The following is a 17,155-nucleotide window of genomic DNA, read 5'->3' on the forward strand; positions in this document are numbered from 1 at the left end:
TGTCTCCAGTACATTTGATACCAATTTTACGTGAAGCAATGCCATTCCATCAGCAGTAATCTTTGTGACATCTCACAGGACGTTAACTGCTTATCACCCACATCTGAATGGACTCGCACACAGTCCCTGGATGCCCAGGAGAAAAACAGAGTGTGCTATAATGCCGAGCAGCAAGTGAAGTAGACAGACAGACTTGATACGGATTTTTACACCTGTGCAGAAATTAGAAGTATCATGAAAGTCACTGAAACACTACAGTAAGCCGTATTGTATCCTTACTGTTCATGTCAGTCGCAGACGACCCACAGAGCCCAAGACACCGACCTGGTGTATTTGAATTGTGTGCGTGTTTGTTTTCCTTTTTTGTCCAATAGCTTATACAAATTAGCATTCTTTTTCATTGTGCCTGTCACTGACTCAATTTCTTCTCTACAAGGTAAGTAGGATACTATGTTTTCTGTACTGTTCTTAAATTCATCCTCCTGTACTATTTCTTGAACATTTTGGAGAACTCATAAAAAAGAAAAAATACTACACATTTTTTGTAGCTACTCTTCTGAAGTAGAAACGAATGAAACCTTCCACTAAAATAAATAAATAAATGAATGAAAGCATATGATCCAGTACAGATTCTCCTCATTATGGTTGGTACTGAATGAAGCACTGCTTTAGAAACCGTAAAAAGACTCCTCTGATGACAATCCAAGAGTACAAACCTCCATTCCACAACATTCCAGAGCTGTAAAAAAAAAGTAAAGCTGTCGTCGAACTGAAGATTGGTTTGAACACTACAGTGTTTTAATGGGCAAGGTCCTCTCTGAGATGGTACACCTCTGCCTTACTCTTGCTTACCCAGTCAGTCACATGGGAAGCTACAATTTAATGTGAACGCCGATGATGATTCTTTATACTGTTCACTTTGACGAACATCGTCAGAAGAGAAAGAAGTGATCAATGACAGATTAAAATTCAAGGAATTACTGAATATTGAACATATGAGCTTTGGATTTATAGCCTGGCAATGGCATGAGCCAATGAAATGGTGTACAAGAGTCTAGAGTGATGGAGCCTGTTTGTCAAGTTACTTCCATACTTTTCTATGAATTCATAGGCGCAAATATGTTTAAACTATCTCAAATATGTTACTCTCACATAAAGCTACCCACCATCAAATTCTTTATTTCTATTCTGTGAATCCTGAAAATTAAGCAACACATTTATCTTTCCATGAAGGGATTTACATACAGTCCTTAGCAGCACATCTACATTGTGCCTTTTCTACTGGATTTCATTGTCTGAGTTTGTTGCTGGGTAAAGGAGTGTTCATGAAGCAAACGTGTCCATAACTTTAAAAATAAATTTGCATTATTGGTTTTGCTGAACTAAACACAGCATATCAAATGCATTAAACGATCCAACAGTCTGTACCTCTGATTCTAAAGAAATATTTGCAGTTAATACAGTGATCTCAGCGGAGAAATTAATTTTAGTTATATGAGCTATACACCAATTTATCTTTCCATTACATTTTCTAAAACGAAAATGCTGATTTCATCAATACTCTAAAAAGTAACTTTACTAATGCTTGTACCCAAAAGGTACAGGGTGTCCATAATTAGAGTTCCAGTTTCAAAACACTGTAGAAAAAGAACCACAGCTCAGAACGACACCAAATATGAACATCATATATTTGACAGAGGGGGAAATATCATGTAACAAAACAAATTTAATGAAAATTTGACCAACAGATGATGCCTCAGAATATGCACACCACAGATGCCCAGTGCATGAGTGTTCCTCAGTTAGCATCCGAGATGTCCAATGTGACTGTCTCCATGAAGGATCCCATGAAGCTGGTAGAATCCGTGCAGGATACAGTGGCCGATGCACTGTGAACAATTTTCATCCAAAGCACTTTGAAAGTTAATTCTTTTGCTCAGAAGGGGGGCTGATATAGTTCTGCAGACTTTTGGCCAGTCGGAGACAACAGAATCGAGGTGCTCGCGCTGTAATATTTCTCAAATGATTTAGCAGAAACTATATGCATTACTTGCACCTTTATATGTCCGCTTCTTAATGACATCCCCACCACTTCGGTCATAGTCATTATGATTTTGCATTTGGTGCAAATTACAAAATATGTTGCTGTGTATGAAATTTAGCTAACATACTGAATTTTTCTTTAGATTTAGGTGGAGGTCTCTAACCTAAATCTCGAGAAAATTGGTCTTATGTAGCACACTCATTTGCGACCATGTGCAACAGCAATAAAGCCAGAATGAAATATCCATAATATTCCTCATATTTCATGAATGAAATGAGATACTGAAACACGATTTTGGCAAATGATAGCATGCAAAGAGAAGAGTATTTAATCATATGGCTATTATGCGGAGCTTCACTATCTACTCTGTTATTCCACCAACTACAAACTGTTTTGATGAAAGAATGTAGTTTTAAGAGTCATCAATAGGTTGAGAAATGAGAAATGCTGTGGGTTTTGAAACAACATACGTGAAGGAATTACACATTTATTTTTGTACCGAGGATGCGCTTTTTCATCGGCTGTTGACCTTACTTGTCCTCAGGTCCTCACTTAATAAGCTTAATACATCACTGTTTCAGAATTCTCTTGCAATTGTCTTCTGATCAACATATTAGTGAGGTGACACTGTGTAAACTCCACTGTGTTTTGGCAGAAGTAGCAAATTCTAACATGCCAACAAGAGAAATCTAGGTTGTACTCAAAATTCATGACTCACGACACTTCTCTGAAAGTTATAAATGGTTATCAAGGCACGCAAAAATAAATAGCTATTGTTGTTATATTTTCAGCGGAACTCACTTTAGATAAGAGCCAAAGCAGAGGTGACTGTGGATCCGTTTGAATGGTCATCAAGTAAATATACGTGTGTACGAGTTCCACCAAATATTTACAAAAAATTTGAATATAGGCTTCAGTTTAAAATGGTACTTTCCCTCCAGTGTTCAGCATTTCCCGTAAACCGCCTGCCTGCCATCTCACTGTTACCGCCCTCTGCACACATGCCCTACCGATTTTGCATCTACTGTGCACATTATTCAACACACACTCTAAAGCTCTTTTAGAAGGGAAGTGACTGTGCACTAGTGGCCCAGTAGAAGTTCCAGACATCAAGTGTGTGAAAAAAGGCATTTGTCTGATGTCTTATAGTCTGTAGAAAATAACAAAATTTGTAGACAGCTTCTTTTGAAGTGCAATGTGGCAGAGGGACTAAAGCAGTTGATCTGACGTCTGTGGAAGTGGCCACAGCATTGCAAGAGGGCTTGTGCGGCAGTTTGGAAACATGTAGTGCATGGGGAATTGCCTGAACATAGGACATGCTGGTGAGCTCTGTGCATGGAATGTCCTGCATTGCTATCCACACAAAATTAGCCATTTTCAGATGTTGCTTTCTGTTGACCTGGCAGCAAAAAAAACATTCACTTTGGAATTTCTTGCTCACTTGGAAATGGACAATGAATGGCCATTTCCATCTCCAACATGTCAACATGCAGAATTCTAGAACATGGGCAATGGAAAATCCACAAGCTCATCAACCGGTACCACTTCTTCTGCGAAGGTGACTGTCTGGTGCAAGTTGACTGCACTGATTTTCATAGGGATGTACTGTTTTGAATAGATCAGTTCTGCGGGTCCTGTTACCTGTACCACAACCAGTTAACACTATGAGAGTCTTATGCACACCAACATCATTCCTTCTCTTCAACAGTGCCAATGTCTGCGTAGGATCATTTATATGCAAGATGGCACTACTCCACAAATTGCACAGCCAGTGAAGTGGCATTTCAGAAATGTTAGAATATCAGCCATCATTTCTCTACAGCCTTGTCAGCCATCATTTCTCTACAGCCTTGTCATTCAGTTAACCTGATCTTATTCTGTGTGGCTTCTGGCTATGGGGCTGTCTGAAATGTGTGTTCATGCCTCCACTTACGAACACAGCTGAACTGAAGATGTGCTCTGTGCAATGCATTCTGAATGTGATCCCCGAAACCCTCCGATCTGTTGTAGAACATGTTTCTCTATTTCAACTTCTGGCAGAAAATGGTGGACAGCATGTTGAAAATGTCTTGCATCAGTCTCTCAACAATCAGAAAGCGATGTCATTTTGCTTTTATGCAGTTTTTGGTAGCAGGACAATTAAAGACCTATGTCACTTTACTTTTTAGGCACTTTTTGGCTTGAGGATAATTAAAAACCAATTTTTCCCAACTGACGTGGTACAACCACATGGGATGGGCTTACCAAACCAACAGTGCCACAGCTGCCGACTGCAGAAATTGTAATATCAGGCGCACTGAAAAATACAGTTAGTGTAATGTGGAAACTCAAACCATAGCCATATACCATTTGTAGCCAAACCTACTTACATTAAGACACTAGCACCGCCATCAACTAGTAAGTGTTTTTTTTTTTTTTTTTTTTTTTTTTTAAATATTGCATTTCCACCTACATCAATAATATGCTAGTAATTAAAATTTGACCTCATTGCGAGGATTGATTCTCTGTCTACGGTGTTTTGAAACTGGAACTTTAATTACAGGCACCCTGTACTTTGAATATTGCTAGGTACCAACCTAAACAGTACACAAAAAGAAAAAGATACTAAATGCATACTAAAGGTCTTGGGTACTTCTCCAAGAAATTGGAAGTAGTATATGTTCCGTAACACAAAGAGAATACTTAAAAAGAGAATGCTAAACAGATAAATAAAGATTACAACAAAGAAAGAAAAAAAACATGGTACCTTGCAAATTCAATGACTGCTGCCTGCAGGCCCAAGCAGATGCCAAGGAAAGGTTTTGCACTTTCACGACACCACTTACATGCTGCAATCTTGCCTTCCATTCCACGTTTGCCAAAACCTCCAGGCACTATCACACCACTGAAAATGATGCACAGATAGTTTTTCAAACTTATAATTTTAACATCATTACTGTAAATTGGAAGATACATGTCAGAAACAAAATGCACTGAGTTTACGTACCTGTCAATATGAGAGTGAACATTTTTTTAATTCCAAAGATTGTAATGGCGAGTCCTTATATGAATATATGCAATGGAAGAAGCTAAGGTAAAACTTCACTCTATAAATGAGATGTGGAGTGATTTTCAGGCATATAAACAAGACTGAAAATGATGAAATGTGGTTTCATGTGGAGTGGGAACAAGGGGAAGGAGGCAGGAAGGAAGGTTGAAGATAGGGATGGCTGACAGTGGAGAGAGTGAGGCAGCTCATGCACGGGGGAAGGAATGCAGCACCAGTAAACTCCCTGTGACACAGGGGCAGAGGGGGCGAATTGCACACCACACACAATGATGAGGGGAGTGCTTAGGTAGAGGATGAGGGATACTGTCGGAAGGATGGTTTAAGTGTAGAATGAATCAAGCAAGGGCCTTGGCAACATGGATGGAGCTAGCAGCTGGATCGGTCTAGGGGAGATTAAGGCCAGGAGGTTTGGAGGGCCAAAGGACGTGTTGTACAAGGCTGTAATCAGAGTGCGAAAGAGTGAATATCTATCAGATAAGCACAAAGACAGACAGGCAGATCTTCAGGAGGAATTAAACAGTTCTTCACACACAGAAACTGTAATCAAAACACTATTTATTACACTGCACCTTGTCCTTTTTTTTTCACAACATAAATACAAATCCTTTAGCACTCCGGCTGTCTGTGTACTTGCAAATTATTCCATTATATGTTTGCACTCCAATCACAATAACCATTCAAAAAGCTAGCAACTACTCTACTACTACTCCAAGATAACAACAAAGCAAAGATAATATACCATAAGGTAAGGTTACCTCCTGCAGATAACAAAATTATAATCATAAACAAGTACTATAAATTAACTTATTTCACAAGCACTTTACACTAGCATGGTCACAGACAGCTCTTATTGCATAGTACTAACAAGACCCTGTTCAGGGTTTATGATTTTGCTAATACTCTCTCATTTTCTTTGTTGTTTGATTTTGGTTCTTCTTATTTCATGTTTTTATAATTTTGGCTTTTTCAGTTACGATACCAAGATGGGCAGGTCACAGGACTCATGAGGTAGCCCATGTAGTCTTGACAAATAGCAGCTGTTGGCATGACACGCGTGTTGGAGTTTGGCATTACCACTCGCTGTGCTTGACCTGAGAGCTGTTGGTAGCGGCATTCCCCACATGTGCAGAGACGTGCCCAGCTGACCCCACCTGTGGCTTCTGCAGTCAGTCAGGAGGCCTGGCCCAGCACCTGCACAGTGTTGCCTTGTGAACTTGGCTGAGTTCGCTGCTGAGTGGAAGGGAGTGCCTCTGCAGTGCCCTCTGGATCTTGTTGGTTTTTATGTGTTGTCAACTTGAAGTAAAACAAACTGGGCCCAAGTGACCTTTCATAACAAGGTCATGCACACTTTTAAAGTCTTTATGAACACATCTCTATTCAGTATTCTAGCTGTTGCTACAACATAATGAGGCTCGCAGTCTGTCCTTTCTGCCAATCCATTAATCACTGTAAAATACGTTCCTCTCTTTTTTCCAGGCATACATGATGATTTAAAAACAGTTTTGAGTCCTCTGTGTCATTTGGTTTTCCTGTCTCATCCATGATTTCTCCTCCATTCTTCGCCGTACCCTTTCTCTGTGCACTTTCCTTTAATGGTATTTTTGTCAGTTTGCTTCAGTTTTGGTAACTTTTCTGTGATATTCCGGACAGTTTCCTCTTCTTTAATGTTGCATAATCTATTTGCACCTGCTCCCCACAGTCTTCTTCTACCATACAGAAGTATATCTATTTCAACACACATACTAAGCAAGCTATCGTATGGTGCTTGGTAGAGGGTACCTTGCACTACTACTAGTAATTTACTTTCTTATTCCGTGTGGAACTGGAGCAAGGAAAAAATTACTCTATATGCCTCCACAGAAGCCCTAATTTCTCGTATGTTCATGGTCCTTACGCAAAATGTACACTGGCTGCATCAGAAACATTCTGCACTCAGCTTCAAATGCTGGTTCTTTAAATTTTCTTAATACTGTATTCCGAAAAGAAGGTTGGTTTTCTCTCCATGGATTTCGATTTGAGTTCGTGAAGCATCATCATAACAGTTGCATTATGAGCAAACCTACTAGTAACAAATCTAGCAGCCCGCCAGTGAAATGCTTTGATGTCTTTGTGTAATCTGACCTTGTGGGTGTCCTAAACACTTGAGCAATACTCAAGAATGGGTTGCACTAGTGTTCTACACTCGGTCTCCTTTACATAAGAAACATTCTTGAGTACTGTTCAAGTGTTTAAGACCTCCACTATGTCTGGTTATAAGAAGACATCAAAGCAGTTCACTGCTGGATTTGTTACTGGTACGTTTGCCCATCATTTCTCCCAACCAAAGTTGATGATCTTCCCTACTACTGCCTTTCCTGCTCTTTCCACTTCATATCGTTTTGTAACATTACACTACACATTTCACTGATGTGACAATATTAAGCAGCACACTACCAATGCTGCAATTGAACATCATACATAAGAATGTTTTTCTTACTCATCTGCACAAACTTACATTTTTCTACACTTAAAGAAAGTTGCTGTTCTTCACAACAATTAGAAATAATGGCAGTTATCTAGAATCTCCCTACAGCCACTCAATTCCCACACACAACAGCACCGTCAGCCAAGAGTGGCAGATTGCTGCTCACCATATCTGTCAGCTCATTTATGTATATAGAGAACAAGATCAGTCCTTATGTGCATAGAGAATAAGTTGTCTTATCATATTTCCTTTGAGCTCTCCAGACACCACCATCATCTCGTCTGATGAACACTCGCCACCGAGAACAACATACTAGGTTCTATTACTTAAGAAATTTTCGAGCCATTCACATATCTGGGAACCTATTCCACATGCTTGTACCTTCATTAACAGTCTGCAGTGGAGCACCATGTCAAACACTTTCTAGAAATCTAAAAACATGGAATCTGCCTGCTGCACTTCATATAAATGCTTCCGTATTCTCTATCAGTTTCTTTTTAGATGTAATCATTTGCTCCCTTTCACCCTTCCATGTCTTCATGGCATCCACGTCTTCATGGCATCTTCCCTATAGTTAACCTCCACTTGGTGTTCAGTCATTCCATCTGCTTCTGATATGCAAAACATACAAACATGGCGCTACTAAACTCTCCATAATATACCTTTATCCTTTTATTTCAGCTACACTTTCATCCATTAGCTGTACATTTCTCTCTCTCTCTCTCTCTCTCTCTCTCTCTCTCTCTCTCTCTCTCTCTCTTTTTGGCCTTTACTTTGCCTAGATCAGTATTCACTCCGATTTTTTCACTCATACCTGTAGTTGCTTCAGTTTGGACCCAGGCTTATGAAAAAAAAAAGACCAATTTCAGAGTTCCTACTTAATCATCAGCTTCTAAATCCTCTTTTCTTTTCCCAATTCGTGAGATGATGGCCATAAAAATGATCTACATTCTTTTTTAAATTTTCTCCATTGCTCTTCTAAAGTTTCTTCCTCTTTTCTTACCTACGATGCTGCCTTTTCATTTTATAAATCTTTTCTTATCCACTGCCTTTCCTTCTCTTTCTTCTCTTTACATTCCCATTCTTGCCAAAATTTCTGCCACCATTCTTCAAAACTGAGTTCACTGCACTTTTTGCTTGTTCCAGCCGCAATAAGTAGTTTCAAAATAGTTCACCTCAACAATTTCAATAAACACCTAAAGTGCAGTTCTAACACAGCTGAACAAAGTTCACTCTGGATCGTCACCTGTATTTCACAGACCACAAATAATACAGTTTCAATCAAACGTTTTATTCCAATACTTCTTAGTAAAACTGCAATTTTGTTTCCTATGAACTTACTTCTTGTAATCTTTAACTGCTTCTGCTGTTGTTGTTGTTGTTTCCTCCCCTTTGATGCTGAAGGCTGCTCAATCACAATCTCATGTTTCTTCCATCGTTTGAATCATGTGAAAACAATTCATTTATTCAGTTCACCATTTGTTAAACACTGCCCCATTCCAGCTGTGTGGCCTGCAACACCTTCCCCTCCACATGATAATGGGGATCCACTCGCCTGTTGTAGGCACATGCCTCCAGCACTTGTATGATGCCAATTTTAACGACTATCTCAGTTTATCCTACCAACTTTGTTCCTCACTGAGAACTGCCCGGTCATGGCAAGCACTTTTAAGGCTCTAATTGTTGAGGGAACAATAAACACCAGCATAATAAACACGAAGTCAGAAAATATACCAATCATTCGAAGGAATTAAATAATTCTTCATGTGCTACACTTGCATCAAAACACTATTTGTAATAACATAACTTGCTCTTTATCACAATATAAATACAAACACTTCAACATTCTGACTATTCGTATACTTCCAGACCGTTTTATTATATCTGGCACTCCAGCTGCAACAATCATTCGGCGTGCTAGCCACTATTTGACTGCTACTCAAAGATTGCACGAGGGAAAAGATGTCACCATAAGACAACAATACCTTTTGGTTGCAAGTATATTTCCCATCTCTGTAATTCAGAACAGCTGATGTTTGTGGCAAGGATGCAAATGATATGAGTTGTGAAATAGCCACTCAAGTGAAATATGTTGTGTTCACAGTGTGTTCAAACTGTGCTGAAGAGCGTGATGATTGCCCATCTAGTGATGGAGTTGGCCGTTCACTGAGATACCACAGTTCGGTAGTTAAGCCCACTCTCTTATTCCACACGTTTTCTGTCTTTCCGTCCCATCTTATTGTTGTGCGGGTTGTGTGGGGAGAGGGGGGCAGAAAGGAAGTATCTGGAAGCTTAGCCACAGTTTTGGTCTTGTTTGTGTACCAATCAATCACTCAAAGCCTCAGCAAAACAGTGAGTTCTTACCTTAGCTCCTTCCATTATTAATTTCCAACACTGGACTGAAAGAAAAATTTTTCAAAGTTGGTTCTTTCAGGAACCTTATTACAAAATTATGGATGGTTTAGTCTTCAATACTGTTTTTCATCATTATGAAATGTCTGCCTTTTTAAGCTCTATGAAATTCTAAATTTACACTTTTTGACAGTTGTTGTTGTGGTCTTCAGTCCTGAGACTGGTTTGATGCAGCTCTCCATGCTACTCTATCCTGCGCAAGCTTCTTCATCTCCCAGTACCTATTGCAACCTACATCCTTCTGAATCTGCTTAGTGTACTCATCTCTTTGTCTCCCTCTACGATTTTTACCCTCCACGTTACCCTCCAATACTAAATTGGTGATCCCTTGATGCCTCAGACCATGTCCTACCAAACAATCCCTTCTTCTGGTAAAGTTGTGCCACAAACTTCTCTTCTCCCCAATCCTATTCAATACTTCCTCATTAGTTACTTGCTCTACCAATCTAATCTTCAGCATTCTTCTGTAGCACCACATTTCAAAAGCTTCTATTCTCTTCTTGTCCAAACTAGTTATCGTCCACGTTTCACTTCCATACATGGCTACACACCATACAAATACTGTTAGAAATTACTTACTGACACTTTAATCTATACTCGATGTTAACAAATTTCTCTTCTTCAGAAGCACTTTCCTTGCCATTGCCAGTCTACATTTTATATCCTCTCTACTTCGACCACCATCAGTTATTTTGCTCCCTAAATAGCAAAACTCATTTACTACTTTAAGTCTCTCATTTCTTAATCTAATTCCCTCAGCATCACCCGACTTAATTCGACTACATTCCATTATCCTCGTTTTGCTTTTGTTGATGTTCATCTTATACCCTCCTTTCAAGACACTGTCCATTCCATTCAACTGCTGTTCCAAGTCCTTTGCTGTCTCTGACAGAATTACAATGTCATTGGCGAACCTCAAAGTTTTTATTTCTTCTCCAAGGATTTTAATACCTACTCCGAATTTTTCTTTTGTTTCCTTTACTGCTTGCTCAATATACAGATTGAATAACATCTCCTATTTCATCTTCATCTACATCCTCTTCCATTTCCATAATATTGTCCTCAAGTACATCGCCCTTGTATAGACCCTCTATATACTCCTTCCACCTTTCTGCCTTCCCTTCTTTGCTTAGAACTGGGTTGCCATCTGAGCTCTTGATATTCATACACGTAGTTCTCTTCTCTCCAACGGTCTCTTTAATTTTCCTGTAGGCAGTATCTATCTTACCCCTAGTGAGATAAGCCTCTAAATCCTTACATTTGTCCTCTAGCCACCCCTGCTTAGCCATTTTGCACTTCCTGTCGATCTCATTTTTGAGACGTTTGTGTTCCTTTTTGCCTGCTTCATTTACTGCATTTTTATATTTTCTCCTTTCATCAATTAAATTCAATATTTCTTCTGTTACCCAAGGATTTCTACTGGCCCTCGTCTTTTTACCTACTTGTACTACTGTAGTAGGTGTGGGCTTCGTATATATTTTGGCCACAATAATGTGTTCACTATGCTGTTTGTAGTGGCTTACCCGCATTCCTATTTACCTATTCATTATTAAACCTACTCCTGCATTACCCCTATTTGATTTTGTGTTTATAACCTTGTAGTCACCTGACCAGAAGTCTTGTTCCTCCTGCCACCAAACTTCACTAATTCCCACTCTATCTAACTTTAACCTATGCATAATACTGATGTATATTTGAATTTAATTAAAAATCTGTGCCAACCCAGCTCAACAAAAATGGCATAGCACTTAAATTATTTTACTGACATGAAATATCAAATAAATTAAGCAGTCTTTTATGTAATTTTTATAGTGGTTGGCATCTCCAAATACTTTGACAAACAGGTAGATTATTTTTGTAAAGCTTCTTGGAGACACTTCCAATCAGGCAACTGAAATAAATTGTGTTCTGTGGAAATATATGAAATAATTCAACTTTTAATGTATGTGCACTGAAAACATAGGTGGGCAAGCACACAGCCTTCTTCCTACCATTCAAATTTGGCAGCACTTCCTCTTGCCTTAGAGAAATCAGTAATAGAATTATTGGTAACAACAATGGGAACAATCAATACAAGACCCATTCATGAACACAGTTACTGTAATCTGATTAACACTACTTGGTAGTTGACATCTGTCACTTGCCACTACAATATTGCCACATCAGCTGCTGCCTGGTTAAAGGTGATATTCAAATACAGTGGGGTCAGTGCTAAAGTGCCGTTACATACAATATGGAATAATGTTTGAAGCCACTGCAATCAGCTATGAGGGTAAAGCTAGGTGCTCTGTTCACAGCTGATTTTTAGTGACCAACGAGTGAATTGAGGCAGACGTGTCTTGTAGCCCTGAATTTACACTTGTGTCCTAGCCTAACCACCACCTCCTGATGTGCAGTGTATCCAGGAATTGACAGTCAACAACCTGTTGCAGAACCATTATTCACACTAACTTCATTCACTAACTATCAGCAAACTCGAGCCACAAAAATGTCAGTTTCAGTACTAAGAGAGAACTGTAGTTTCTAGCTTTCATTAGTTATCCTCCGCTCGCTACATGTGCTACAAACGCCTAAGCACTCTGGTTGGCCTTTGTTACAAGTTTCAGGCGACAAACATACTCCAAACGAAAAAAAGAATGATAGGAAGAGAAACCAGTTGCAATGACATTTAGGTACCTTCAAAATATTTGGCCTCACACAATGTTGTGTGAAGCTTATCTACTGTACGCCGATCTCTGTAATGATGATAACTGAATATATGAACACCAAATCACATATTGTGCAGAAGGATCCAGCAGTTTGGCTAGGTTGTGTATGAAATGTTACAGCCATTGTGCCTATGTTGTTACTGGCGTGGTTACCATGTCTGATGAAATAGGCCAGCTGAAAGTGAACAGACAATTTGTTGTCACAGTCTGGCTATGTTGAACAGTTCGAGGACGACGATGAGCACTCTGATTGGAGTAAACCAGCTTCAATGTGTGAAATGTCAACTAACAAGTAATTTTAATCAGACTATAGTTGCCTCACTATTCTGTAAAAAGTACATACATATGCATAAAAATAAACATAAAAACTGAAAAATAAAATAAGACCTTTTTTCTGCCCAACTAGCAAAGATCCATACAAACATTAAATAACAAGATATGCTAAACCTATACTCCAACAGTCCAGATACATTAATGAAACCGTCACCTATGTTGGATGTAAACGTTCAACAACCACTCACGGATGGTAGGTGGCAGCGGCAGCATTGGAGAGTATATAAAGTGTGTGTGGGATTAGGTAGGAGGGAGGAGGGAGAAGGAGGTGGGGGTGAGGTGAACACTGCAGTCATTGTCACAATGCAGAACTGGAGCAATTTATCTGATGTCCAGAAGGGCATAACCACTGGTTTTCAGGCCACAGTTGGAAATATTTCTGAAACAGCCAAGTTTGTAATCTGTTTGCATGCTGCTGTCGTTAAAGTATACCGTACATGGCAAAATGGCACTACCAAAAACCGTTACCAAGGCAACTATTGTGCATCACAGGCAATAGATGACAGGTGAACAATAGATGTGAAAATGTGTATAGACAAATAGACATGCACCAGTTGAGCAACTGACCACCCATATTAACCAAGAGACCACCAACAATGTCTCTTCAACAAACATCCAGCAACAGTTGCTGCATATTGGCATCTGCTGCAGGCACCTGGTTCACGCACCCTTACCGACTGCCGTTCATCAGCAACAGAGCCTAGAATTTGCATGTCAAAGCCGTAACTTGACATCCACTGATGGGTGGTAGGTGGCCTTTTCAGATTAATCACACTTTATGCCCCATCAGAAAGATGACAGTTGGCATGTCTGGCATGAAACATCTGGAAGCAAACACACTGCAACAATTGTCAGAAGGGTTCAGGTCAGAGGAGAGAGTGTTATGATCTGGGCATCATGTTTTTGTGGCATTATATGAGTGATCTCATCATTCTCAAAGGTACAATGGATCAACACATGAATGAACCTATCTTCGGGGATCATGTCCACCTCCACATGCAGTTTGTGCTTCCTCAACACAATGGCATCTACCAGCAGGACAATGCAAAATGCTCACAGCGTATGCACGTGGTTGGAAGAGTACCAGCATGAGTTTACCATACTGTCCACATTTAAAACCAATTGGGAATCTGTGGGACCCCCTCGAAAATGCCATTGCGCCATGGACCACCTGAGAAACCAGGTGCAAATGGCCACGACACTGGCGTCAGCATGGCATTACAACCCTGTCACTACCTTCCAGAACCTCACTGACACTCTTCTTGCATGTCTCACAGCAGCCCATGCAGCAAAAAGTGGTTATTCAGGCTTTTGACAGGTGGTTACATTAATATGACTGGACAGAGTACTAACATTACATGCACTAAATTCCTAAGCTGAAAATTAAAGTTCACTTTTCCTTATGCCTGGGTAGTTACAAGGAAACCCTTCACATGCTCCTGATAAAGGTAATCTGAAGTTCAGTATCCCCTGCCCCATCCTCCCAAATATTGTTTGCAACAATATATACTCAGATTATTAGAACAATTATTCAATGTGAAACAATCTTTTAAAATTAAATAATACTGTCTCAATTAACAGACCACAAAACTACCAATAAACGGCACATTCCAGTAATTTTACTATATACTTAATGCTGTTCCGTACTGTTCTTTAAGGCAAGGACTTACTCGCTCTCACACAATTGGTGCCACGATTCATGATACTTTGCTGGCTCACTGGCTTTAGTAGCTTCTTCTAAATTTGCTGCTTCAATGTACTGAAAAAGAAGTTGCAAAAATATGATTCTCATGCTTTAAAGAGAAATTAATGCAATTACAATTTTCTACTTTTTTATATTGTCATGTTTTATGTCAATAACTGATGGTGATATGATGATGACAAATTTACGAAAGCACAGGTACAAGCATTCAACTTCACTTTCATTCATTTCCTTCCTTCAGCAGTTCATTAAAATGCATGAATGGTAAATGAAGGGTAATATTTATTTACAATGTTAATTAAGTCCAAAATTAACCAAAACACCATTTACAAAACTGGATTATGTTACACGCATATAAGCTCTTGGCCATTATGAACAATATATGTAATGAGTCACATTTTGAAAAGTTTAATACGGCTTACAGCCAACAAAATCTTAGTGATATAATCCTCTATTGTACTCTTCTTTTTATCCACAGTTTCAGTAAAGCTCAGGTAGATGAGAGTAAATTCTGACGTCATGTGACACACACTCTTATGGGGCAGGGAAGTTTAATATTGTTTTTGAAAAATCATTATTTGGCATTATGGCATATCATCAAAACTACTATTTTCAGTCAAACGACAGACCATCCTCTGGTATCTGTAAGCCACAAAAAGACCATAATTATGCACAATGATCACAAACCTAAAACAATAATCATTACCCACAAAACATTTGTCACATTTACCTGTATTAATGGACAAAGACAGTAATTACAGGACATGCATCCACTTATCACCTTTTGCATCTTCCTCAATGTTAATAAGAATATTATCCATATCAAAATTGTGCACAGCACTAAAGTACTCTGTATCATGCAACTTGTTAACAGGATGTAGCATAAAGATGAGTCTCTTGTATCACAAGAAGTGTCAAGCCTATTCTGTAAGAACAGGTTATGCTATTGATGTTATATGTGCTCACTGTGCCGAATTACAGTCTTTTTCATAGCATACGGATATTTGACAATGGGGTGCTGTTTGTATGAAATTTGTAGTTTCAAGAAAGTGACATATACAGATATATAGTCAAATTGTGATTATTCAAACACATTTAAAAGATGTACATCACCATCTCCTTAAAATAACAATGTTTGCCAGGAATTTGATGAAGTTTAGAAACTATTACACAAGAGTAATAACAGAATATCTATTGTGAAACTATATCCCCAATTAAATGCATTATGTAATGGAACTAAACTGTGTGTTTACTTTTTAACCGTACATAAATACTATTAGAGATTTTTTTTTTTTTAATTTCTACTTAGATATAGGCAATGTACTCGGCAATAATTCTATGTCCTCAGGTCATTCTCTTTCCACAGCGCTTCATTTATTTTCAGTGCTAATTACTGATCATTCTTAGTTAATTCTATGCTTTCTGCCAATTTTCTTACTGCCACTGCCTTGTTCTAACTGGTTTCTTCAAACTCATCTATTACTAGCGCACATATTTCATTGATCTTGTTACACCACACAACCATTTTTTTTTTCTTCAGTCCAGCCTCAAAAATATTTTTGACCCCTCACTTCAGGATATTACACAATAACAAGTCACCACTCTCCTGCAAGTGTTTAAATAACATCCCTGTAATTCGACTTTTTACTGTAACTACATATTACATATTCTATACATGACTAATCATTTAGCATTTGATTCCATAAATTTTCTAACAAGTTTCTTTGTTCCCCAGTAAATTTAGTTTCCAAAGGGCAAAATCTTCAAGACAAATACGGTTTTAACTCATTCCTTTCTCAGCAGTTTCATTTGCCCTTACAGACTAAATTCACTCAAGCAACTGTGAAATATTATATTTTCTCCCGTCAAATTCAAAATTTTAATGTTGCTTTCTCATACCAAAGTCTTACATACAAATTTCATTTTCAAAAATTTACTTACTTTCACTCTGAGATGATATCCAGCACAAACAGCTGCATGCTGTAGGGCCTTAGTTACTGATGCATATGAGTCCTCCAACTTCGTGTATTTGCCAACAAGAGCAATAGTTACATCTTTACGGAGTGTGTCTACCCTGTAAGTTAATAAGATTTATTGTCTGATTATAAGTCTTTAAGATGATTCTGTATCATCCTGGGATAAGATACCTATCAAAAGCTAAAGATTTGACACAAAATTTTCTGCCCACAAAATGTATTATTTTTTGTATATATCCAGATAATGCTACCAACAGCTTTGATCTTTCAAGGTGTACTTTATCACTCTAGTATTGATCACCTCCCTTGCAACTTAAATTAGTTGCCATGAACTAAAAGTGTGTGTTAACAAGTATCAGTGTGGCTACTCAAACCAGAAAAAAAGAAAAATCCCTAAGAATTCCAGGTGTGGGGGAGGAAGATGGTGTCAGAAGATAATGACAAATTAATAGTCAGCAGGTGTGGAC

The 17,155-nt window shown here is 38.6% G+C and overlaps 1 protein-coding gene across 3 annotated transcripts in view; it reads right to left on the reverse strand.

Moving 5' to 3' along the window:
- LOC126329083 (CTP synthase) overlaps window positions 1–17,155 on the reverse strand; it is an 88,830-nt gene that overhangs the window by 28,414 nt on the left and 43,261 nt on the right. For all 3 annotated transcript variants that reach the window (XM_049996114.1, XM_049996122.1, XM_049996125.1), the window contains exons 7-9: window positions 16,654–16,786; window positions 14,681–14,769; window positions 4,791–4,928 (exon numbers count right to left, since the gene is read on the reverse strand). In XM_049996114.1, the coding sequence (XP_049852071.1) occupies window positions 4,791–4,928; window positions 14,681–14,769; window positions 16,654–16,786 (360 nt within the window). The remainder of the gene's footprint in view (window positions 1–4,790; window positions 4,929–14,680; window positions 14,770–16,653; window positions 16,787–17,155) is intronic.

The sequence above is a fragment of the Schistocerca gregaria genome, chromosome 2, assembly GCF_023897955.1.
Source record: "Schistocerca gregaria isolate iqSchGreg1 chromosome 2, iqSchGreg1.2, whole genome shotgun sequence".
Classification (NCBI taxonomy): Eukaryota; Metazoa; Arthropoda; class Insecta; order Orthoptera; family Acrididae; genus Schistocerca; species Schistocerca gregaria.